At 35.4% G+C, this 25,502-nt stretch overlaps 1 protein-coding gene and 1 long non-coding RNA gene across 3 annotated transcripts in view; one reads left to right on the top strand and one right to left on the bottom strand.

Moving 5' to 3' along the window:
• Window positions 1-25,502, top strand: part of LOC141376109 (uncharacterized) — a 607,180-nt gene that overhangs the window by 460,287 nt on the left and 121,391 nt on the right. The window lies entirely within an intron of this gene.
• man1a2 (mannosidase, alpha, class 1A, member 2) overlaps window positions 1-25,502 on the bottom strand; it is a 214,567-nt gene that overhangs the window by 86,247 nt on the left and 102,818 nt on the right. For both annotated transcript variants that reach the window (NM_001256622.1, XM_005167537.5), the window contains exon 4: window positions 15,191-15,287. In NM_001256622.1, coding sequence (NP_001243551.1) covers window positions 15,191-15,287 — 97 coding nt within the window. The remainder of the gene's footprint in view (window positions 1-15,190; window positions 15,288-25,502) is intronic.

Raw genomic sequence — 25,502 nt, 5'->3', positions numbered from 1 at the left:
ATGGATCTCTAGACACACACACACACACACACACACACACACACACACACACACACACACACACACACACACTAAACTGACATGCTGAGAAGCTGTGTATACTTCCCCATGTTCTCCACAGTCAAACAGAAAATCACACGCATCATTAAGGAAATATTAACCACCTAGGGAACGAAATTCAGTGGGCAGCACCGAGATGCATATATAATTGGAGATTTCTATGAGGCTGGTGGCTGATGGGAATTACACACAAACAAGATCATAAATAACACAAATGAATAAAGTCAAAAGCTCAAGTCGACTGATGCAATATTCTCCAACTGCAATCCCTTGTCTTGATACAATTCCCACAGACAGCTGTTTTCTCTCATTCCTTCAAAACCCTGAATGGTGATGCCTGGCTTCTCCAAACACAAATTTAGTGTTTAATTTCCCAGACTTTCATATACTAAAAATATGTTTTAACTCTTTTTCACCCTAGGGCTGGGCGATATGACAAAAATACAATCTCGATCATTCTTTTCCATATTGAACGATAACTATATATATTTCTACATAAGTTGTAAATGCTTCTTGATTTAAAAGAGCAACCCAGCAATGACTGAAGCCAAAAAGATTATACGCTTCATTAAAAAAAAAATAAAAAATGTTTGAAGTATTGTTTATTAACAAAAACAGTTTACACATTATTCAGAATTTTTGGAGTTTTCTGTATAAATACACGCAATATAAAATATAACATTCAGAAGAACTGTAACTGACAGCATAAATACAGTATACATATATATATCAATATATAGATATATCAATATATAGATCAATATCAAGTTAAAATGTCCAGAGCTTATCATCGCTATCGACATAAATTTTAAACGCGATTCGATATGATATAGTTCATTTACCCAACCCTATTTCAGCTTCATTTTTAGCTCTTTGTAAAAGGCATCTTATAATTCCAAACAACTTGAACTGTCATCATTCATTTTTCATAATTCTCCAAACTTTTCTATCCAAAGTTTGTGATAATAAAAGTTTTAATAATTCAACATAGTTTAAACTCTGAAAGCAACATGGCCACAGTTGAAGTTAATGGCTGAAAAACTCTTTGTCTCCTGCTCATTCAATTACTATATAATACACTTTTTGCTGAAATGTACAACTGCACTCCCATTAAGCACTGATGAGTCAATCTCTAACAAGCTGCATCCTCCCGGTTTCTCTTGTGAAGCCAATATTGAAGTGGCTGAAACTGCAATTCACTGACTCGCTGCTTGAAGCTGGTTCCAAAAGGGAGTTGATGCCATAGACAACCTATATTAAAATTCCCAACTTTAGAGCAGAATTTCTTTTTAAATATACAGCCTGTGGTTTAAAGTACAGTTGAAGTCAGAAGATTTTTTTCAACACATTTCTAAACATAATAGTTTTAATAACTCATTTCTAATAACTGATTTATTTTATCTTTGCTATGATGACAGTAAATAATATTTGACTAGATATTTTTCAAGACACTTCTATACAGCTTAAAGTGACATTTAAAGGCTTAACTAGGTTAATTAGTTTAACTAGACAGGTTAGAGTAATTAAGCAAGTTATTTTATAACAATAGCTTGTTCTGTAGACTATCAAAAAATATAGCTTAAAGGGGGTAACAATTTTGTCCCTAAAAAGGTGTTTTAAAAAATTAAAACTGCTTTTATTCTAGTCGAAATAAAACAAATAAGACTTTCTCCAGATGAAAAAATATCATTAGACATACTGAGAAAATATCCTTGCTCTGTTAAACATTATTTGGGAAATATTGAAAAAAGAAAAAAACAATTCAAGGGGGGGGGGGGGGGGGGGGGGGGGGGGGGCTAATATTTCTGAATTCAACCGTATATAGACAATATTATTACTCTTCATGACAACTTCAAGTATGGTGAATTGTTTATAACCCATTTATTCAGTTTAATTAAGCCTTCAAATTGTGCATAATTAAAGGCATGGCCACTTGAGTGACAGGTATCTGCTGCTCGCTGTCATGTCACCTCAGCTGATTCCAGCCACTGAACTTGGCATCTCTTTCATACGTTTGCTTTTGTTTAACGTGGCTTTACATTATTTTATTTATTTATTTTTTACAATTATTACATAATATAGTTAATTGTGCTCACAGATCATTTAAATCTGGCCTTGATTTTTCCAGTGAGTGATATTCTTATAGAATTCCATTTATAGAAGTATTTGATTCATTGAAAATAATTGATTTATTATTTATGTTTTAATTTAAATCTTTAATGCTCCCCACAAAAAGACTGATTAGCTGTAGGCAATTAAAGAGTCATCTGAAGCTTTGTAATACAACACAATGGGGTATATGAACTTTAATTTTAGCCAGCTAGCCTCAGCACTTCTGGTGAACTGTCTTTCCATTATTAAATTGCCACGTTTGAGGTCTGATTTCTTTAAAAATCATTGATCTTTACTGCTTAATAGATATACAATATAAAGTGGGTCTCAGACCGGACAAGAAGCACTGCATTAAATTCCATTTTTCCCCACCGTGTCTTTAAAATATGTAGTTGAAAACTCAGCAAACACATTATTAATAAACTACATCCAAGCACATGTGGCAGCACACAAACAACTTGCATTTAATGAAATGTTCACCCAAAGAGTTAACATATTCCTGAAAATGCATCTCGAGATGTACTCATTTTTTTTTTTCCGCAGATTTTTGATTAGGATGAGAGCGATGCACAAAATGGCAATAGCTGCTTCTGTCCACTTGTATTTTCATTTGAGTCTCAGTAACCAACAGGTGATGTCACAAACACTACATCCATATTTTTATACAGTCCTTGATCCTTTATGAACTATCGAAAAAAATTTACACAAATACAAAGATACACACAAATACACTGGGGGAAAAAAACAAGTCCTGTTTTTCTGGGGAAAAATATTATAAAGAAGCTGTTGACATGGAATTGAACCAGATTTTGGTAAAATCCCAAACAAAACAATAAAAAATAAATAAATAAATAAATAAATAAAAATCTGAAAAAAAATTGTTATGGTAATAACGATGGAATGACAAGGAGAAAGTACTGAACTACTGAAATATATTGTATACTTTTTATGAAAAGCTTTTTTTTGGTGATGGCAGCTTAAAGACTCCTCTCATATGGAGAAGTAATTGCTTAGGTGTGATTTTATCACAGACCTCAACAGAGTGTAAAAATCTTGATGATTCTGTGAGTCTTGTCTATCAAATCTGATCTTTATTTTGTACTTTCTATTGGATTCAAGTCAGGTGATTGTCTCGGCCATACTACAGCTTAATTTCTTTCTCTGAAAGCATTTGAGAGTTTATTGGCTGTGTTTTGGATTATTGTCTTGCTGAAATGTCCACTCTGGTTTAATCTTCATCATCCTGCTAATGTAGTTGTTGGACTGAAGCAGATATGATTAATTTACAATGACGTAGGGCAGAGGGTTGCTAAATAACTACTGAGAGATTTCAACTGCTGTCTGGGCTTTGACTCTCTTTCTTCATGTGTTCATTACTTTCCTTCAGTCATTTAATGTTATTACACATAACTTCATTTGTAAACAGATTAGTTTTGTTTTCTTTGCATATATGGATTTCTTTGGTTGTTACGAACATCTGGTGGAAATTTCAAGTCAACAGCACCTTTAGAAATATTTTCTGAGAAAAATAGCGACGTGTTGAATACTTATTACCCCCACTGTATACAATTTCTACATTAAACAAATATAAAACAATCCATCATTAGGACTGCAGATTGTAGGATTTTGAATGATTTTCAAATACCATTTTGCCACAAATGAAAGATACCCTGTAATAAGATTGACCTTACTGCTGGTTAATTCAGGTCATAGCTTTTTTAATCCCAATGAGAACCAGAGAAACTAAAAAATGAATGCTTCATTTATGATAATGGACTTCAACTATTTATCACCCCTACTAAACACACAAACGCGCACACAATCACACACACAGACGTCACTACAATCTTTGAAAGAGAAAAAAAAAACTCTCCAACTCAAAGTTCCCTTTGGGCTACAAAGAGAACATCGAGAATATGCACTGACAGCAACATCTGCTAGCGAGTAAAATCACTAAGTCTCACCCCTGTAAACCGGTGAAGGAGAAGCGCTGAGCTCATTTCATAAAGCAGCTCATCTCACATTGTGCCCTTTCATTACTCATATGAAAGACAAAATTGGCCCAGCTTTGGACACGGAGCACCAGACTCATGCCAAGAGTCTTCAGGTGATTATCTGCAGGCTGGTTGGTATTGATCAAGCAGAGTGCTGATTAAAGACTGGATGTTAGTCTGGATGCTCTGCCTCTTATCAGCTGACATACGCTTTCTGACCTCAGCTAGCTCTGCCGTCACTATGGCAACAGCGCTGGACACGGGGACGGCGGTGAACACAATGGCCCGTCTCCAGCTGCGGGTCTGGAGGGCTGTGCTCAGCCTAAAACCGCTCTCTCTCCCTTCACACACATCAGCACTGGATGGATAACAACAACTTCCTGCTCAGCGTGTGACGGGTTCATGCTGAGGTTAAGCTTAATCAGTTCATTCAGCCATGCTTTGGTGGAAAGGAATAAAAACACAAAGCTTTGTCGATTCAAAAAATAAAAGTAGCTTCTCCTTTATTGGCAGATATTGAGCAACCTTTTAACAACATTATCTTAATGACAACAGTTATGGCCCCGCTGTTACACTTCTGATGGCAGGTCAATAATTCCCATCAGAAACTGCCACAGACATTTAATAGGACAATCATTTGACCAACACATTTTTGATGGTGATGCTAATCAGTTTGCTTTAAGGATGATAAATTTTTTTTTAAAGTTAAAGGTTTTGGCTGCTCTGCCTTATTTAACAGCACTCAATGTCAGAATTACTGAGATGCACAAACCAATCATAACAGGAGAAGCTATGGTTCACAGACATGGATTTCACTGCAATGCTTCAGTTTTTAAAAGGTAAAAAGCGTGAGGTGAGACTTCAGTATAAAGAGGAAGTAAAATTTAAGACCTCTTAAGACCTTTTTTTTTTTACTCTTCACAGATGATTTAATACCTTATCGCCACTATATACAGTTGAAGTCAGAATTATTAGCCCCCCTGTTTATTTTTCCCCAATTTCTGTTTAACAAAGAGCAGATTTTTTCAACACATTTCTAAACATAATAGTTTTAGTAACTTATCTGTAATTACTGATTTATTTTATCATTGCCATGATGACAGTAAATATTATTTGACTAGATATTTTTCAAGACACTTCTATACAGCTTAAAGTGAGGCTTAACTAGGGTAATTAGGTTAAATAGACAGGTTAGGGTAATTAGGCAAGTTATTGTATAATGATGGTTTGTTCTGTAAAAAATATAGTTTAAAGGGGCTAAATATTTTGACCTTAAAATGGTTTTTTAAAAAATTTAAAACTGCTTTTATTCTAGTATTTATTCTTTTATTCTACTTTCTCCATAGGAAAAAATATTATCAGACATGCTGTGAAAATTTCCTTGCTCTGTTAAACATCATTTGGAAAAATTAAAAAATATATATATAATAAGTCTGATTTCAACTGTATGTATGTATTTAGCTACGATTTTTATAGATTTTATAACTAATATTAACTCATCATCGTGCCTTGAGCATATGTACATGTCACATAATGTGTGCTGATGCCTCATTCAGTTTCTGTTTTCCAATTATGTAAAGCAAATAGCAACTATCTTTTAGTTTTATTGGCTAAAGGAGATGTCATGTGACATTACTAAGTTTTAATTTTATTGGTTAAATATCATTAGTGTTTTTAAAAATAGAATTTTCTTAGAGTCATTTATAAATGACGATGCCCTATAGAGGGTTAGGTTTCAACCAGTAACACTGACAACATTTTAACTTACATTTTAACTTACACAAGCCTTCACTATGAGCTTTCATGTTTGTGGTTGCCAGATGTCAAGAGTTTAAATCCCTAATCAGAGAGCTTTTCTGTTTTAGATAGAAAAGTCTTTCACTGTGTTTTACTTAATCTTTTCAATTTGGCAGTAATGCACCACCACAGTTGTCTGTATGGAAACTGGAGTTTTGCGATTTTCAATACAGAGATCCTTAAATGAAAGTGACAGAGCCTGCCTGTGCTTTTTCATGAGCCACTTGTGCTCTTTACAACACAATGTGAACTATAAGTGTCTCTCTTCATCTGATTTATAAGATTTTACACGTATTCTCATTTAGCAGACACTTTGGCCCAATCCCAAATCTACCCCTTAGCCCTTCCCTTTACCCCTATCCCTCGTTTTGTGCATTCCTGTGAAGGGGTAGGAGTGTCCCGATTCTCTTTAGCTTGAAGGCGTAAGGTTAAAGGGGAGTGGTAGATACCACTTTGAACAAAGATTTTTCAGGACCACACTCAAAACCAAGGGGTAAGAAAATTTCCCAGAATACACCAGCCACAAGGGCAGGATAGTTGAACGCGGAAGGAGATTTTCAAATTAGTATTTTTTGTCATTATAACAAATTTTTACAGCAAACAAGCACACGTTTTAATACATTCATAATATGTTCTTGTTTTATCGTCATGCCCTAAAAAAAAAAAAAAAAAAAAGCAAAAATAAAAAACACTAAATTTCACAATCTAAAATCCATACTTATAACTCTTGTACAGCAATCCCACAACATTTTGACACTCAATAACACTCAAATACCCTGTCAGAAAAGTCTAGTGGCTGGGAATGAGCTTTTTGCTATGTCTGCTATGGTGTTAATGTGGTTTTGTTGTGTTTACATAGATAATTATGGCCACATGTTCAAATGCGAATAGTTACAAGCTTATTGCCACATCATATTGTTCTGATAACATAATATATAACTTCAGTGATTTTCTAAAGATAAATACTAAATAAAAACACAACTGGAATAACTACAGCAGTCACAATCGTCTGATCTCATATGAAGCAAGAGCTCACGATGACATTTGATAATGTGGGCAGGTGCTGTAGTGCTGTTCCAATTCGTAGGGGTACATTTTGAAGCCCTACACACTCTTTTTTAAGGGCCAGGGGAAAGGGGTAGGGGTACAAAAATAGAATTGGGATTGGGTCTTTTATTCAAAGCAACTTACAAATAGGGTTGTAACAATATACCGGTATGACGGTCTACCACGATTTGAACGTGCACAATTATCATACCATGAACAATTGCATATCAACGGTTTTAACCCTTAAAGACCGAGACAGCCGCCCGCGGCTAAAAATAAGTATTGCTCTTAAATGTTTAATAACTTTTGATCCGCTGATCCGATTCATACAATCTAAAGATTGGCATAAAGAAGAGAATCTCATCTTTCCAGTGCTGTATCACATAACATTCACAATCAGTGCGGTTACATCATCAAAATTTGACAATGCTGATTTGAAAAAGAAACGCTCGTCACTGTGTCTCTGGACAAACCAGACACGATACATTGATGCATTGTCCCTCCTCCATGCCCAGATTGGTTCATACCCGCTATATCACATCCAATAAGCATAGGTTTCGCTTTTGTTTGTGGACCAAAAATGAGCTTTTTGAACAACACAGAATGAGAGATAGGCTGTATATTTATGCGCGGCTAAATAAAACTCAAAAAAAAAAAAAAGTTTTGCATGAAATAATTCTCATACTAAGTACTTTTGCATGCACAGCAGCACAGAAACATGACAAAACAGTGACACAGTAAAGACGAAGTGCTGCTCTTGCTGTTTTCAAAAGACGCAAATGAAGGTGCAGCTGTTTGTCTGCATTGCAGACAACCATATCCAAATCCATATCCACAGACAACCATATCCATGCTGGCACATAAAACCTAAGGATGTTCCATATTGAATCTAGTTTCGTTATGTAACTATTTATAGTATAGTAAATATTTATATCTATTTTTTTACTGAGGATTTGCACCATGTTTATTTGGACTTTATTTGGACTTTGACACATTATTTATTATTTTCTTATTTTTTTATTTGTTCATTGTAAGTGGTGTTGTTTATAGTAACTGAAAATATATTATTTGGAAAAAGTCAAATTTGCTTTACTGTTCTATTATTTTGTAACATTTGTAACATACCGTATACAGCGAAACCGTCAAACCGTGGTATTGTTTTAGACGATTATCATACCGTAAAAAATTCATACCGTTACAACCCTACTTACAAATAACGACTTTTCAAATAACCAGAGAGCAGCAAAATAAAGATTTAATGTACTTATGCAAATGCTGCATATCAATAGGAAGTTTTTTCCTCCTGTTTTAATTAAAAACATCATAGTACAGAATTACTTCCATTACAAGAAATGTTATATTTTAAGAGATCCTTGTTTTATAAGGTGTTCCATAAATGTCGATGGTTTTATATATCTGCTTGGATAAAATCAGTACAGTAAATGAGGTAAATTTAACAATACATATAACGTTTGTGCCTAAAGGAAAAATTTCAGTAACTCTGATGGAACCTAAAATATTATATTACAGTAATTATATCTTAAAGTGTGGGCAAAAAAATTGTTGCTAGCTTAATCAATGGTTTCCGCTACATTCATTCTTCCATGGCGGGCCGCCCCACCAAAATTTATCGCCCCACGGGACATTACAGCTTCTCATTCTGAACATTTTATTTTTTTAATAGCGGGTAATAATCGCACCAAAGCGTATTAAAGGGTAAGTGAATTATAAAGTGAATTAAAATTCGTTTAACCCTTTAAGGTTACTTGCTGCTTGACTGACTGGCTGACTGACAGGTGCGTGAGGCCAGCAAACACGACATATAGCCGTTTCAATTTACTTCAGGACGCATTGATGCTTCTCTGTAGGTCTATTTTACTAGAAATTCATAAATACTCCTAGCAAAAGTAATAAATGCTGGGGACATACTCGTTATCTGCGCACTCTAGGAGCAGCTTGTATTTAAGGGGGCGTGCAAGAAGTTTTGTGCACGAGCAGAGGAAATCTGCACGCAAACACAGAGATTTGCATACTCGTAGGCTATTACATAAATGCGATCCCTACTTCTAATACTGTGCTCACGATATTTGTCACTGAACTAACGCCTCAGCTAGTTAGTAGATCTGAGTTAAAAAAATAAATAAATAAATAAATAAAGGCCTGCCACCCACAGCTGGAAAAAATCCAAGAGGAAACACTGTAATCATATGCAATATGATTAAAAAGTTTACCCTGACTAAGGCTGTTAACATTACAACAATGTAGCCAAAAACTGAAAAGCTTTTGATGACTTCATCACTTTCAAAGACTTTATTATTGGACGTTTACACAGACACAACAGTTGCAGCATCTTCAAAAACCTCCACTTTGTAACCAGCTTTCAGATTTAACCAATTTCAGTCCCCCCCCAAAAAAACAGCATTGTGATGTAAACAAACAGAAAAAAAAGATTCCCATTTTCAGCTGAAAACATAGTTTGATCAGCCCCTAAACCTAGAGTAAAATTCCCAGACATTCAGTTCACAAATCTTGACTAAACACGAACAACAAAATGAACATTAGATCAGAAAGAGACCTCTGAAAAAGAAGTGCAAAGTCATCCACAAGTCTTTCACTACAAAATACACGGAGTGATCAATATATGTACGGCTGAGGAGTTCATTCCATGTGTAAGGTAGAAATAAAGACAGGCTTATTAAATATGAAAGTGAAGTGTGAAAGACACTTCAGCACACCGCACTGCAGCATGAGTCTCTCACATCTCTCCTATTCTTCAACACTCTCTCTCCTTCACACCTTATCTTTGTTCCTTCTTCAAAAAGCTTTGTTTAAAACACAGCCCTGCATTATGAGATTCTCTTCAGCGTCTCAGAAAAAGAACAAATAAAACTTCATCCAAAATCTAGCTTCAGAGCAAGGCTGAGGTCAATATGCCACGCTAAATATTTAAAGACAGCATTAACAATATTTCAGTTCAGTAATATAATAAAATGAGAAAATAATCAGATGGAAATAAGTGTAGGATAATATCTAAACCCTAGATTTATTACCAAATGAAAACATTTCAAATGACACATTTATAAAAAATACTTGAAAACTGAAAGACGAAGCTTTATCAAATGTTTCATAATAAATAAAAATGAATTATGAAATGGCCTATGAATAAAACAACACAACGTCAAGCAAAATAGCAACTGCCCCATCAGTTGTGCTTTTCTGGATGCTGTAGGAGTTGCAAAAAATGTCTATTTGGCCCTTTACACTGCAGTTGTAACTGAGGCCTGGAAGCATTTGGCTTGCAATGTCAACAAGATGCTGTTTTCTGCCCCCTTAAATAAACTTTGTTTCTGCTACTTTAGTCCACTTTCATTTCTCAGAATAACCTGTTTGAGTTCAGATGCAGATTTAAAACCATGTATATTAACAGAAACAAAGTTAAGATTAAAATTAGCCATACATACAGTAATGTTGGCTATACATGAAAAACCACACACATCTTCACAAAACATACTATATTGTTTCTATGGTAACTTCTCAAAAGTATACAGTAGTTGCCTAATGAATATGTTAGCTATTACACAAATTAATGTAATAACATAAAATACACAAAACTAACAATATAGCCATGTTATGCCCCTAATGTATTAATTCTGCTCTTTTATATATTTGGGAAGTGTTCTGTTTTCTCTCTGCAGGAAGCACACAGCATGATCAGTGAGGCTTGTAGTTCAATGGAGTAGTGTTGTTTGATTCCACTTTGGTGTATTTATCAGATTTTACTGAAACTGGTTTCACTGAGAACATTTACATATTGTGCAATTATCATTATCATCTTAATCAACCAGCCCTAAGCAAACGCCACTACCACGGTTTGTGTCGCTGTGCTTATAACTGCTGAGGAAGCCACTAGAGCTGATATTCAGATATGGTAATTGATGTATGGTTTCTGCCAAACATTGCAACCGGCAGACCAATTACTACAGACGCTGCCCAATCACAGATGTCTCTTACAGGAGCGGATTAGAGAGACCCGATCAAAGATTTACAAAGAGGGTCCACTTGCTTTACTATGAATGGGGAAAAAAGAAGTTTGGCTGCCCCAGTGAACCAAGTCCCGCCTTTTGGTTAAAATAACCAATCGTTAGTCTATATAGCCATGCGGTTCTGTGCGGGGCTACTATGTACCTGCGTTGATTTTGACTAAGGATGCAGTAATTATTGATTTTGACTGTACAATTTTAGCCTGAGGAATAACCAAGCTTTAACAGTTTTCACGATTATTATGCATTCATTCAATTAAAAACACTACTAGTTTCGAAAATCACATGAAAACTCCTTATATTTTAAAGTGTTATTTATTGCTGCTTATTAGGCAAATAATACAGTACAAAATTATAATAACAAACAAAGATTAGTCCATTTCTCTTTGAACTTAAATAAAAAAAATTTCAAAGGTTTTTGGCATGTAATGTAACATGTAACAAGTAATCATTTTACACTGAAAAAACAACGAATAAATAAATTTATAAGAATAAATAAAAACAGCATTTGGCTAATGTAAATCTAAGCATCATATTAGTATTTCCCTTTTAAAGAGAACAGCTGTAGTCAAAGACTGCTGAACCTCTGTCTGAAAGGCACTTTTGATCAACTATATTATGAACTAGTTTGGTGTTTTAATTTTATGTTTTTTATTTTGTTAGTTTTTTTTTTAGAAATGTGTATATTCCATATAAAGTATGAAGCAGATCAGTCAGTTCTTGTCACGTTACTCGTGTGCACATCACTCCCAATAAGCACGCAAGGAAAGAAATAGCGAACTTGCATGTGCAAAAGACGTGATTTGTGAACGGCCCTTAGTTGACAGTCTCAGCCATAGTTATTTCACTGTGCGTGTTTATTAGCCTCGGTGTACAAGCTTGGAACTCTAAACCAGAGCAGAGTTTAGTTCCATGAAGAAATGCGGTGTTGAGAAGCCTTTATGATTAATTAACAGAGACGAGTTAAATGGCGGCCAATAGTGAAATCCGTTAATCGTTATATCCTTAAATCTGACAGGAGGAAAAAATATCACAGGACATTCCAACACATATCGTGTCCTTCCAGTGTCATCCTGCAGTTTTTGCTCCAGGTTTGGTCTCCATCATTTCAGTGTTTTTAACGCAACCGCTTGTTACCATGGAAACAGCTGTAAATGAGATTGGTGTCATGGCAGTCTTTTTAGATGTGCAGTCAAAGACAATAGATGACAAGCCAAAAAGGTGTAACGGCTAATGCTAACGCCAGTACATGAGGAAGGAAACCAGAGGTTATATTGTTTTAAAGAAAGTCAAAGGGGGGAGAGGCGTCACTACACGGAATAGCAGCTTGTGTGAGAAAATAACTTGTTTAATCAGTCACTTGTTTAACTAATTTAATCAGTCAAAAGTCTGTTTTCTTCAACATGTTTTACACTAAATTGAACATTCCGAATGTGTTTTTTACCCTAATAAGAATGTTATTTTTAAGAGAAGGCAGGGTGGGGGATGCTGCAAGGTAGGGAATGTCAACCGTGAGCGCTGACCAGTGGTGTTGATGCTGTTAGATGACTGGCTGAGGTGCCTTGTGGAATCTATGTTGGCTGCTTTTTCAATAGTAAGTAATACACAGATTTACATCTCCATATACAGTAGTTTACGAAATTTAGTAGCAAATTTGAAATGACATGTTTTAATTGCAATTAAGACTTAAGTAACAACAGTAATGGGGCAGGTCACTTCAGATTGTGTTGTTGATTTGAAATATGTAATGAAATTGAGAGTGCAGCAAGCAGTTTTTGAGATTTCAGGATTGCCCCATTCATTTTATTAGGACTTTGGTCTTGGATGAACTACGCAGGGGTGGAGGCTGAGTAGACCTATCGTGGTAGTCAATGTATTGACTTATCGTGCGATATAACAAAATGGTTTTTAAGATGCTGCTGATGATAATTAGGCTGCATAATATAATTTTTTTTTTGTCAAACGCTCTGCATTCTGCTTGTTGTGGAAGGCTGGGTTTATGCAGCATCCCCACGCACGCCGCGCACACACACAGAGAGACAGACCGCGTGCGAGAGAGAGTAGATAGTGGAGGTGAAGAACACAAGACGGAAACTCACTGACTTGTGTTTAAAAGCTAAAATCAGTTAGGAAAAACAAGTCGTGGTGGACTTGGTTTCAAAGCCACAGTCTTCAGCTGGATGTATTTATCTGCCAGTGCAAATATGAACGTGACAGCTCGAAATAGCACACACTCACGGACAGGTATCATTACAGTATATAAAATATAAAAATGTCCAGATTTTCACAACATGTTACTGTCATTTTTCACAATAAATTACATTAGTATCACTTTACAGGATTTAACTGTGTTGTATTCATAATTGTATTGTGAAATTAAGGCAGGTAGCATGATTACAGTAAATTACTGTAAAAAGGGCTATATCTTTTGCATGTTAGTTATAGGAATTCAAACTCTTTTTATTTCATTCAACATATTCATTAATACAAATGACCTTTTATGCCAGTATTGGCACTTTTTTGATATTTAAAAATAACGATGTTATTGCAGATCCAAAAACAATTTGATTACATCTTCAAAAATAACTTGAAAAATCATCATCCTGTTTTGAAATGACATGAATGTCATTGTGAATTTTCAAGTTTGGGTGCACTGCACCTCCATTTAAATTTATAAGGTTAACACGGAAATATGAAATAATTTTATAATAATTACAAATAACTTTGTGCTTAGACAAAAATGCAACAAACTGGAACAAAAGTAATTGATTCATAAAACCAAACACTCTTAAACACCCAAAATGATGTCAAAGTGAAGGTAAATGTCAGAATGAATAGCAGAGGAACGCCTGCTTCACAGTAAAATATAGTTAATTTTACAAGATAATACTTTAAAATCACAGTAATAGACTTTACTATCTACTGTAAAGTTACACTATATGGCTGTAATTTCACAGTAATTTAATGTAACAAAATCACAGTAAACTACCTCATGGTAGTTTGCTGTAAATTTACATATAGGATTTTACTGTAAAAGTAATGCAATTATCAGCCAGTAAATTTATTTATAATTATTATTGTAAATTTAGGTTTACATTTTTAGCTAAAGAGATGTAGCCGTTAAACATGCAAACAATTAACAAACAGTCTTGTCCTGGAATATGCCTGATTATTAAAAAAATTGGCACCTGAGTTGCATTCAAAGTCTACTTTAGACTTGCACTTTTTTGTTTATATCTACTATTTATTATTATTTTTTTGCTTTAAGATATATTTTTCCACATGTTTAAATTTCAAACCTAAATATTCTTAAAAATAAAATGTTCTTTGAAAAATTAAGAGTACCTGAATTATTACACTATTATGTTGTAAAAATGTATTAATTTTCTTTAGTGATACAAGTTATAAAGTGGCAATAATATAATTTATCGCAATTAATTTGGGTGCAATATATCACCCAGCAAAAAACTAGATAACGTGACAGCCCTAATGCTGAGGTTGCAAATATAAGCGAACAGACTTTCCCTAAAAAACATTTCAGAAACTGTGAGGAAAGAACTGATTTTGTACTATGAGCCACAGAATTTTTTAAAAAGTGATTTTGGCCTTGAATGGATATAAACACATTGCAGAAGACTTCCAAATAACAGTAAGAAACCTATAAAATAGTATAATACCTGCATGTCACAATGACATTCAACACAGCTCAACCTATCGGGATTCAGAGTAAGTACTATTTATTTTATACTACACTTCTTCCCTGCAAAATTGCCCTTGGTTACATCAACAGAAGAGCAAGAAGCAAACAAGATCAATTGTGATTTCATGATCTTTGTTCAGGCGTTCTCACATGTACACACACACAGATCAGATTCAGTCCCAGCAGTCGAATCGTCTTTAGCTCTGCAGCTTAGAGCCGGTGATAAACAACAGACACAAACAAACAGAGAAATGATTAGGGACGACGAACTGAGCAAGCACGTCTCACCGTTCCAGTGTGTGAGTTAAAAATGGCACAAAACAGTGGATGTAGATGGAATTATGCGAGTCTGTTTTCACCAGCCTGAACCAAATCATCCCACAAGTGCAGTCATTTACATGTAAATGAGACTCCAGCATGCACGTGCGCTCCTTACTTACCGAAGATGTTGGTGGAATGTCCTTTCTTGGCGAGGGGTTTGAGCTCATTGTGGCCCCAGCCGTATTGTCTGTAGCTGTCCCACGCATGCTTCATCATCTACAACACAGAAATGACAGGAGGTTAGCCTTACCCATGAATACCAAAAAAGTGCAATGGATATCTGCACTATAGCACACTAATACAAGCCATATCCAATTGATTGGTTCGTTTAAAGCGACATGACATTTTTATGGCAAACTAGTCATGCACAAAAATTACAATTCTGCAGGGGAAAAAGTCAGGAGCAGCAGCAGTCATAATGATAAATACATAAAAAAACTGTTAATTTTAACTAGGGCTGCACAATATATCATTTTAGCATCGAAATCGCAAGGAGTAAATCTGCAATAGTCACATCGTAGGATATGCAATGTCAAATTGGGATTTTAATTAACCAAAAACCATTGAAGTCAGAGAAAAGTTTAACTCTAGTTTAATAGTGTGAAAGATTTTTTTCATAAGTGTTTTTATATGGCCTGTGAGTGTAAGATTTCAAGCTTATTTAAACCATTTGTTTACAAGAAACTATAAAGTTAACAACTTAAAGACAAATTGTTTAAATATTTATACAATGGGTATAGTCTTATTTTATATTCAATTATTGAATTTCTGTACCTCAATACTGAAAACCATACAGTGATGTTTATTTAATTTTAATAATTTTATTCCGTTTTCATCTGTGCTTTACTTTTGAAATTGTATAAATAATAGAGATGCACTCCGTTAAAAAAGTTTTCCCAATCAATGTAAAATCATTCAAAGTTCAATGCAAAAAGAGAGACATTGGCTTTTACAGAGTTAGCACAGCAAAGCCTATAGCGAGGGGACTACAAAAAATACAACTGGGTCAATGACATCATAAAGCCTTTAGGTTATGCACATACACCCCACACAGCTAAAGGGTGTGGCCAGATGCGCTGTGATATTGCAGAGAAAGCCAAAATTCCGTCTAAATGCTGCTTTTTGACATGGCTTCTTCTGTTTCTGTATTTTTGCTTCCAAAGGACATAAAACAAAAACAGAAGTGATTACAGTTTAGTTTTAATTGCGTTGAAGAGAATTATAAAAAAAAAAAAAAAAGCTAGCATTTGACAAAGGACAGCTTCCAGAATCTTTCCCAGTTCAGAGCTGGATTCGAAGAGGAGCAGCTCCAACCATAATAGACGAAGTGGATTGTGGGCCACAACCTGTAAGTATTATTATTTGTTTAAATTGATCTATTACATGCATAGTGTCTAGCATTAACATTATGTTGTAGCAAGGACATAAACAAGAATCTAAGTGATGGGATATGCATTTGGCACCATTAACAAATTAGCTACAAATTCATATTTATCCATCAAATTGCTGTAAAAACTCACAATCTTCACCAGAGCTGCTGTCTCTCTATGCGGTTACTTTCCTTGTGTTCTTCATCTCAAATAACAAACTTGCAAAAGATATGTGAACGCTTCATATTACTTACACATGGTTAGAACATGAATATTTATGAAAGACACTTGTCAGTTTTTATTTTAGAGAGCAGGCATGAGGTTCAGCTGTGTCCTCAGTGTCATTTTCTGTCTGATTCAGGCTCAAAGTGATACGGCTAACAGCTATTCTGGCTGACATTATTTATACAGCAGAGGCAAAGCTGATTAGAGCCTCTTGAGAGTGGACTGTCTGAGGAACTGGGAAGTATAATTGTCGTTTTCATGTTAGCGGAGTAACAGTATATAATTAGAGTAAGTTATATAAACAAAAACGTGATGAACTTAACTTAAAAATACACTCTGGACCACCCCTTTAATCAAACAAAATCCTAAAAATGTAACTTGATAGACCATTTATTAAATATTGTTGATTTAAAAATTAAAAGATTGATGATTTCAAATAATTGGACATGAACTGGATTATTCACATTTATTTTTCCAACTATACAAAACAAACAAACAAGGTAAACAGCATTTGAAAGAACATATAAACCAATTTCACATAGCGCTGATTTTACCTCAAATTTGAGATCAAATATAAACAGTTCAAATGTAATGGTGGCATGATTTTTAAAACGTATACAGTCAAGCCTAAAATTATTCATACCACAGAGGTAGTTTTCTTCTAGTTCACACTGAAGTTCATGAACATTGAATGGTATTCCTGAGGTAAATGTAACCTTACATTGGTAAAAACCTGTCAGAGAAACGAGTTTGAAGTAGTTCTAAGTTCTACCTCTACTGTAGTTTATCCACGTCACAAACCCACGCTTTAACTATTTAAACATGATTGTATCAGTCAATGATTTTGTATTTTGGCCTGTATTTCCTGTTGCTTCACTACTGACAACCGGTTTTAGGAACGACCAGTGGGTTTTTTTGAACACAAACTGGAAACAACTCAGATGTTCAATACAAAATGTATCAACATGAAAGCCAAGAAGCTGTTTGTTCTGATGACACAATGACACATTTTAACAGGGTAGAATAACGCAGGGATGCTCAAAGGCCTTTGATATGAAAGATGAATCGTCACAGAGAGATGTCCTGTTACCCAGAAGCCCCCGCTGTGACCATGACCGCGTCTGCTGCTCTGTCATTCCCCTTTCAGGTCACTGGCCAGCAGCACCCTGTCGATGTATCTTCACTCTGTGCGTGTGTGTTTTTCCTTTTTTTTTTCCCCACTGGAGAAAGATGAATGGACACAGTGTGTGTCTGCGTCTCTAAGCGTGTCTTTGTCTCAGCTGTGGCTCTAGGCGTGCTCTCTCGCGCTCGCTTCTATTAAACGGCTGGCTGAGATTCAGCTCCAAGCCACTCCACATTTAGACGTGTCTTCAAACATTAGCACTTTGAAAGAATACTTCCTCCAAAGCTGAATACTTGTAAAAGGGGTTGATGAGGTGCGTGAAAAGCAATAGAATAAAATTGTAACTTCTGCTCCACGAGCTAGCAGGCTGGCTAGCTGTCTACTGTCTTTGTGGCCCAAAAAACACTTCATGTTTAATAGACACGAGTATGCAAATAGCAATGCAAAGTGCTAAGTTTTTATGATTTGCATAGCACACACATTGAAATTGCTCTACTTTGTCCAAAATCTCTGATGAAAAAAATGCTATGTTTTTAATAATGACTCGAGCTGGTTCTTTACTGGTTCCTTGCTGGTATACCTTACCAGCATTTGCTGTTTTTTAACAGCAAGGATGCCAACAAAGACTGTTGTTTCACCGATGAAACAGAATAAAAACAGACTACTTGAGACAGTAACAAAAATAGCTGTCTGCTTTGAGAACTCTGTTGTGTGAGGAAATTAAATGGGATTCATGCTAGTTTATCTTAAACAAGTACAATACAATTCAATTCATCTGTTCTAACTTTCTGGAAGAAAAATAGCACAGACACTGGAGAAAGTTGAAACTTTTTGGTAGATGTTTTGATCATCTATGTTTGTGAATACTAACAAATGCCTCCTGCCAAATATATACTGTAGCCATTCAAAATGTACTCTGTCAAAATCTTTTCATACGGTAAACTTCAAGATCCACTCACAATGTTTAAAAACAACTAAGTTGCATCTGAAATAATTAAAGATCTCCCAGGGTGACCACAAAGAGTAGTACTGGTGACTGATTATGCATTTTTAATTGATCCGTATCGCTAACCTAAGCTAGACCTTGTCATGAAACTCTTCTCCAGTAGGTAGTTGAAAATTCCAATTCCATTACAAATATAATAATAAAATAAATAAGCTGAAATTAACCAAACAAATTAAGTTGAACAATACTTAATTAAATTTGTTTGTTTTAATTCCACACGAATAAATATTTTACATCCACTTACCTTAAAAAATTTAGTTAATCCAATAAATCCATTTTCCTTTGTAAATGCATGTGATGCACCAGAGCACTTCCCGTTCTGCATGGTTGTCAGTTGTTCATTTGTTCTCTTGCAATAAACTAAGCTAATACTAAATCAAAGTAAAGTTTAACTACCATCATCACTGTAATGCCTTGAGATGAGCTGCGTCTTTCACTTTTTGCACCACATTGTTTAAATAGCAAATCCATTTGCGCTACTTTGTGGACTCAGGGGTGTACCGGTCTAAAAAGAAGGTGTGTTAAAGTGCATTGTTGGCACCTTGCTGTCAAGAAACTGAAAAAGACCACACCATTGACCAAGTAAAAGCTGGTCTAAAATCCAGCTCAGAGCGCTTTAGTTATGTATGTACAGAATGTAGAGCAATACACAAATATCTTCACATATAAACAAAACTAAATAAAGGATTAAAATGTTACGAAGATTATTATTTACTACATAGATTTTTTTTTAAAAATCTCTATCTCCATGTCCGAGGGGCTTTTTTCAGTTTATTCATTACAATTTGCATTTGTATAATGTTATAGTATTATAAAGTATTATTTATTATATTCATACGCATATTTGTTTTAATAAAAACAAGTTAAGATCTGTCCACCCGCAGGGTTTAGAGACGTCTGCATCCCCATATTGGGGATAAGAATAGGACGTGTGTTTAGATATAACTTTTTTTGACCATACTTCATTTTTATTGTTCATTTATTAATTTGCTGGAAATCAGAACTGAATTGAAAAAGTTTTAAAACAAATCTTTGAGGTTAACAAATGAAATTAAATATGTAGGCTATAGATGTCTTCAGTGGAGTGTGTACAACACCGTTTCCTTATCCACAAATATAAAAGAGTAAAGAGTTAAAGTAAAATAAAGAGAAAGTAAAGAGGCCAAATGGAAGAGGCTCATTCTTTATCCTCCGTGCTCAAGGATTCAGATTGTCCATTCAGCTTTTCCTCTTACAAAGTCCGCAATGTAAATAGCAAATACGCCATGCCGCGACGTAGCTGACTCTTCAAGGGAATGGGAGATGAGACTCTGATTGGCTTAATGCATGTTATGGTCAAAACACAGACATAACTTATTCACCCTGTAAAGCAGAGTGTATTTTCCCATCCTTAAAACAACAAAAGTGGATTCAGACACACCCTTAATGCTTTTGCGCCATGTGCTTCAGACTTTGTGCCTAGATCGTTAAAATAGAGTCCTCAGTTTCACGTCTCTGATCGGATCAGGGACACGCAAAAGCTTGATCAGGTGACCCTTAGAAATGATTTATAGTGCCCGATGATCCTAGCTTTAGATTCCTCAAGGTTAAGCATCTTCTACACATACAATGATAATTATACAGATAACTGATGCACAAAATTGTTTTGTTGTCTCCTGTATTTAATGTTCACACTATTTAAAAACAGAGTGGCTTTACATTCAGGCTATCAAATTCTGTTTTGTTTTACAAAATGGAAAATAAATCTGACAGTAATTTCAATGATATTGTTCTTCTGTGCAGTTATTGATTTAGTTGAGGTGTGGACCCTTATTGTTTTACATTTACACAATGACAGATTTATTCAAATGAAAGCTTATTAAATGGTGCAAGGCATTAGTAAATCTGGCCCCAAGAAAAGTAATAAGAATTTTACTTCTGCAAGATGCAATGCTGAATACTCCAGACACACTGCATGAAATACTTACAGCAGCAAAGTAATATTTTGACAAAATGAGGTATACAGCAGTTTAGAATTGACTTGGCATAGGAAAGCATGTCCAGGATGGTTTAAAATGCTGTCTAGCAAAGAAATGTATCTCACAAGTGCTTGGAACTGAGCTCATGAACACAGATGCATTAGGCGCCTCTGGAGCTTGTCTGACTGTCAAGTGTTGTAGGCTGCCATCCCGAGCACAAGCCATGATTTTTTCCTTTACAGTTCTCACCCTAAAAAGCCAAAACCCAGGAGGGTGCCAATGCAATCAAAAGAAGTCAATAATTTCATTTTGTTCTCGCTTTTTAATCTTTCTTTGACATGCAGTGCGTGCAAAAGATTATGAATTACCATAACGCAGTCTTTAGATTTTCAACGGGCTGAAGGCTGGAGGCTGATTAGACTGGTTGTTAAACCCGTTTAGGGTAGACAAATTAAAGCCTGTGAACAGCAAGTAGTCTAGTAGGTATATGAGCTGAGAGGAGATAGAGAGCTGTGAGTCCACAGATCTCTCTTTCGCTTTCCTCTAAATTCCCACTTGATCATGTGTAACTTCCAACCTCTAGCTCATGTTTTATTCAAGGGCTGTTCAGGGTCGTTCTGCCTGTCAATTAACAGTTGTTTTGACTAAGTGGAGGCCTTGTGAAGCGGTGAGAGCATAGCCCATCCGACACGAAGGGAACTTATACTGGCGGTTAAATTAAGCCCAGGCTTTTAACTACCCCATGAAGACGTGTCTGCAGGGACGCATGAGAGATCAACAAGGTTAGACAGTCACAAGTAGCCAGAAGCTATGATTCGAACCCTTCCCCAAAGTCATTTACTCAACCTCATGTCATTCAAAACTTGTACTCCGTTATTTTCTCTGGAAAATAAAAAGATCTGCAGGACAACTCACATAAACTTCTTTAAGCTAAAAAAATGAAAACTGATGATAAAAAGAGACCACACAACTTTAAAGCTATTTGATAGCTTTGTGTGAGTTACATAGTAGGGTTGTGCAAATAATCACAAACATGACTGAGCAAATCTGTGTTTGTCAAGCACATTATGTCAATGAAGCACAGTGTGATCAGCAGTAAAAATCTCCAGAGGGCGCCCTCACAGAAACTCCAAACACCCACAAAGAAACCAAGAAAATCCCCATAGTGTTTCATTATAAACAAAAGTTTTAACCTTTCATTTATTCAGTTTGACTAATAATCACACGGCTACAGAAGCTATGAAGTGCGTTTAGAATAAACAATATGTTTGAACAAATACATTTTTTTGCATAGCTTATTAGTGAACTATGACTTTGTATAATAAATTCTGCTCCATCTGAACTCACATGCTGGAGGTTTTGCACATGCAAATAGCCTTCAGTTAGTCATGCAGCACTAAAACATACCAAAATTTAAACTATTATTCAGCATGAAACTTTTCCTTCATTGAGCTCTTAACCCAAAAACTGCAGCAAGCGCAGTCAGAAAATCAGGTCAATGGGTTCATGGAAAAGAACAAGCTGAAAAAAACTCGTTATAAAAGTGTATTCATGCATGACAAACTTTCTTAGGATTATTTATTCTTTTCTTTTGGAATTTTTTCCATCACAAAAAGAAATAAAAAGAACAGAAGAATGAGACTAGATGGAATAAAGGACAACAATATATATATATATATAATACGACAGCACATGAGTTCAATCATTTTCTGAAAAGACACTTATTATTATGACCATCATTCACTACTCCACAGTGTTCCTATATGAATTATTTGTTCATTCCATGTCTCACGCGCAATGTTGTATATCATCTGGTTGCTGAAAAATTAGGTTCCTGTTAGTGAAGGCTGTGCTTATCACCACATTTAAAAGTGCATTTAGTCTTAATTAAAGTCTTAAATGAGCACCCGTTACAACAAAACCCACCCAATGGCTAAGCATGTGCAGTCATATTATACCACAGCTCAGATTGCCACTGAAAATTCTCACAAAAAAATCCCTAAAATGAAAACAGACCTGCATGAAGGGGTCCAGACACAAGAAATTCAATTAGCATCTTTTGATAAAGGAGGCTTTTGTACCATTGAAACACCCTGAAATATTCACATCTTCAAATGTTCTTCACATTATAAACAAATAAATCATTTAATCAAGTCCTCAAAACGTTATTATGACACATTGCAAGGTGCAGTTAACAACTTTTTATTTATAAATCCTACTGTATAGTAGTCAGTGTTGCCTCTAGGATTTTTTCCAGCTGTGGCGACAGGTCTTTTACACAAATCTACCAACTAGCTATGATGTAATTTCAATGACAAATGGAAAAATTTCGTAAGCCCAGTATTACAAGTTGAAATCGCATTTATGTAATACGAGCATGCGAATCTCTTTGCTTGTGCGCCGATTTCCTCTGCTTGTGCACAAAACTTCTTGCACGCCCTCAAATATACACTGCTCAAGTGCAGATCTTCTTGTGTGCTCTCAAATAAAACTGCTGAAGTGGGATTTAGTGCATTTATGTAACGGGTATGTCGCCAACATTTATAAAATTTGCTAGGAATATTTATGAATTTCTCCAATAGACCTACAGAGTGGTATTAATGCGCTCTAAAGCAAAGTGAAGCAGCCATAAACTCCAGCAAGATAAAGTCAATTTATGCAGAACCAAAGACTTTTATCTATAAAGTATAATTATAGAAACTATGTTCATCATAACTGAAACCTATGTCGTGTTTGTTAGCAGCACAAATCTCGCACCTGTCAGTCAGTCAGTCAGCGTGTCAATAAATAACGCACAGCACTACTACGATGACAGAAAAGTTTGCGCCATTATAATTTATTTCCCTTTAATGGGTTTTGGTGTGATTATTACAAAAATTAAAAAAACAACAACAAAACAACTGAATGTTTCAATGAGAAGCTGTAATGTAGCCGTGGCGGGATGTGGCGCCCCGCAATGGAAGAATTACTGTAGCGGAAACCATGGTAGCGCTAGCGTCGCTATTGCACTTCTAATCCAAAAGATTACCTATAGGTTAGCAAACACGCAAAGCTTTGCAAAGTATGTGTGAACACAGGTGCTTGGCAATTGAGTACTACATAGATTCACCACTACAAGTACTACAAGTGATCACAACAATGCAATATAAAAACAGTAAAATGTCTTTGTTCTAGAGCTGACTAGTAGCATTTTTTAAGGCCCAATGCCAATTTTTGTACCCCTACCCCTTGCCCTTGGCCCTTTAAACAGAGTGTGAAGAGGAAGGCCTTTAAAATGTACCCCCAAGAAATAAAACAGCACTAAAACACCTACACATGTCCTCATATGTCATTGTGAGCTTTTGCGTCATATGAGATCAATGAAAGCGACTGCTGCAGTTATTTCAGTTGTGTTATTTTTGGGTATTTATCTTCAGGAAATCACTGAAGTCAATGATATCATGTTATCATAACGATATAATGTGGCAATAAGATCGTAACTGTACTGTGCATTTACACAGTGGCCATATTCATCTATGTAAAAACAAGAAAACAACATTAACATTATACCTGTAAAAAGGTCATTCCCAGCCACTAGACTTTTCTGACGGGGTATTTCAGAGTCATCGAGTGTTAGGTGTGAAAGTGTGTTTTAGGACTACTTTACAGGAGTTATTATTATGGACTATGAATAGAGAAATTAGTGTTTTTTTATTTTAGCAATTTTTTTTTAAAGCATGGCAGTAAAACAAACACAGTTATGAATGTATTAAAACATGCTTGCTTGACGTACAAATTTGTAAAAAGGACAAAAATACTAAATTCTGAAAAATATCAGTTTCAAGAGCTATCTAGCCCTTCCCCTTAGCCCTACATCTTTAAGCTAAAGAGAATTGGGACACCCTTACCCCCTCACATGAACGTGCAAAATAAAGGGAAAGGGCTAAGGGGGAGAATTAGGACAGGGCCTAAATATAATTTTTTAAATATTGTATAGAGTATTGAATATTACATTATTGAGCATGTATTGAAATGCATCACAACACCACATTTTTCTTCAATATCACACAGTCCTACTCGGTCCTTTTATTTAAATGAAAGTAGCAGATATCTTTTAATCCTCTCAAACCTACATTTGCTAGTTCAGGCATTTATTGATGTTGTTCTGTCTCTTTTTTTTCCAACGGTAAAATCAACACCACGGTTAAATGTTGAATACTAATGAAAAACGCACCAACTGGAGTGAAGAACAGGCTGTTCAATTCTAACCCTTTTAGTCCAAAAAGTTCACTCACTTGATTGTACAGTTGGCTATATATAAAATGAATACAGGTCACGTCCAATTAGTGACAGCGACAGTGCATGCTCATATGCAAATTAGGAAGTCAACCCAGTGTTTAGGGATGCACAGAGAAAACAACAATGTATGAATACAAATAACAAATCATTAACCCTGACTAAATAATGAGCAATATGAAACAGAAGCAAAATAACCCAGGGTTTCATTAACATGCGAGGTTTAGAATGACTAAGGGGTTAACTGGCTGAAGCGTGAAAGACCCTTAAGGCTCTTTCCACCTGTTGGCCTCATGCATTACAATATTCTGATGTTACTTATTCCAAGCCATCTGTATTCATTAAGCGGTTTTGCAGTTTACTCTGCAAATTCAGTATTCAGCGCATCTGCGCAAAAGCGACTAATTGATTTACTGGATCAGTCCCTATGGATTGACGGTCTTGTTCATATCAATTCCAGAACAGACAGATACG

This window comes from Danio rerio, chromosome 9, assembly GCF_049306965.1.
Source record: "Danio rerio strain Tuebingen ecotype United States chromosome 9, GRCz12tu, whole genome shotgun sequence".
NCBI classification, from domain to species: Eukaryota; Metazoa; Chordata; class Actinopteri; order Cypriniformes; family Danionidae; genus Danio; species Danio rerio.
The sequence above is the reverse complement of the archived record's forward strand: the minus strand, read 5'-3'. Positions and strand labels throughout refer to the sequence as shown.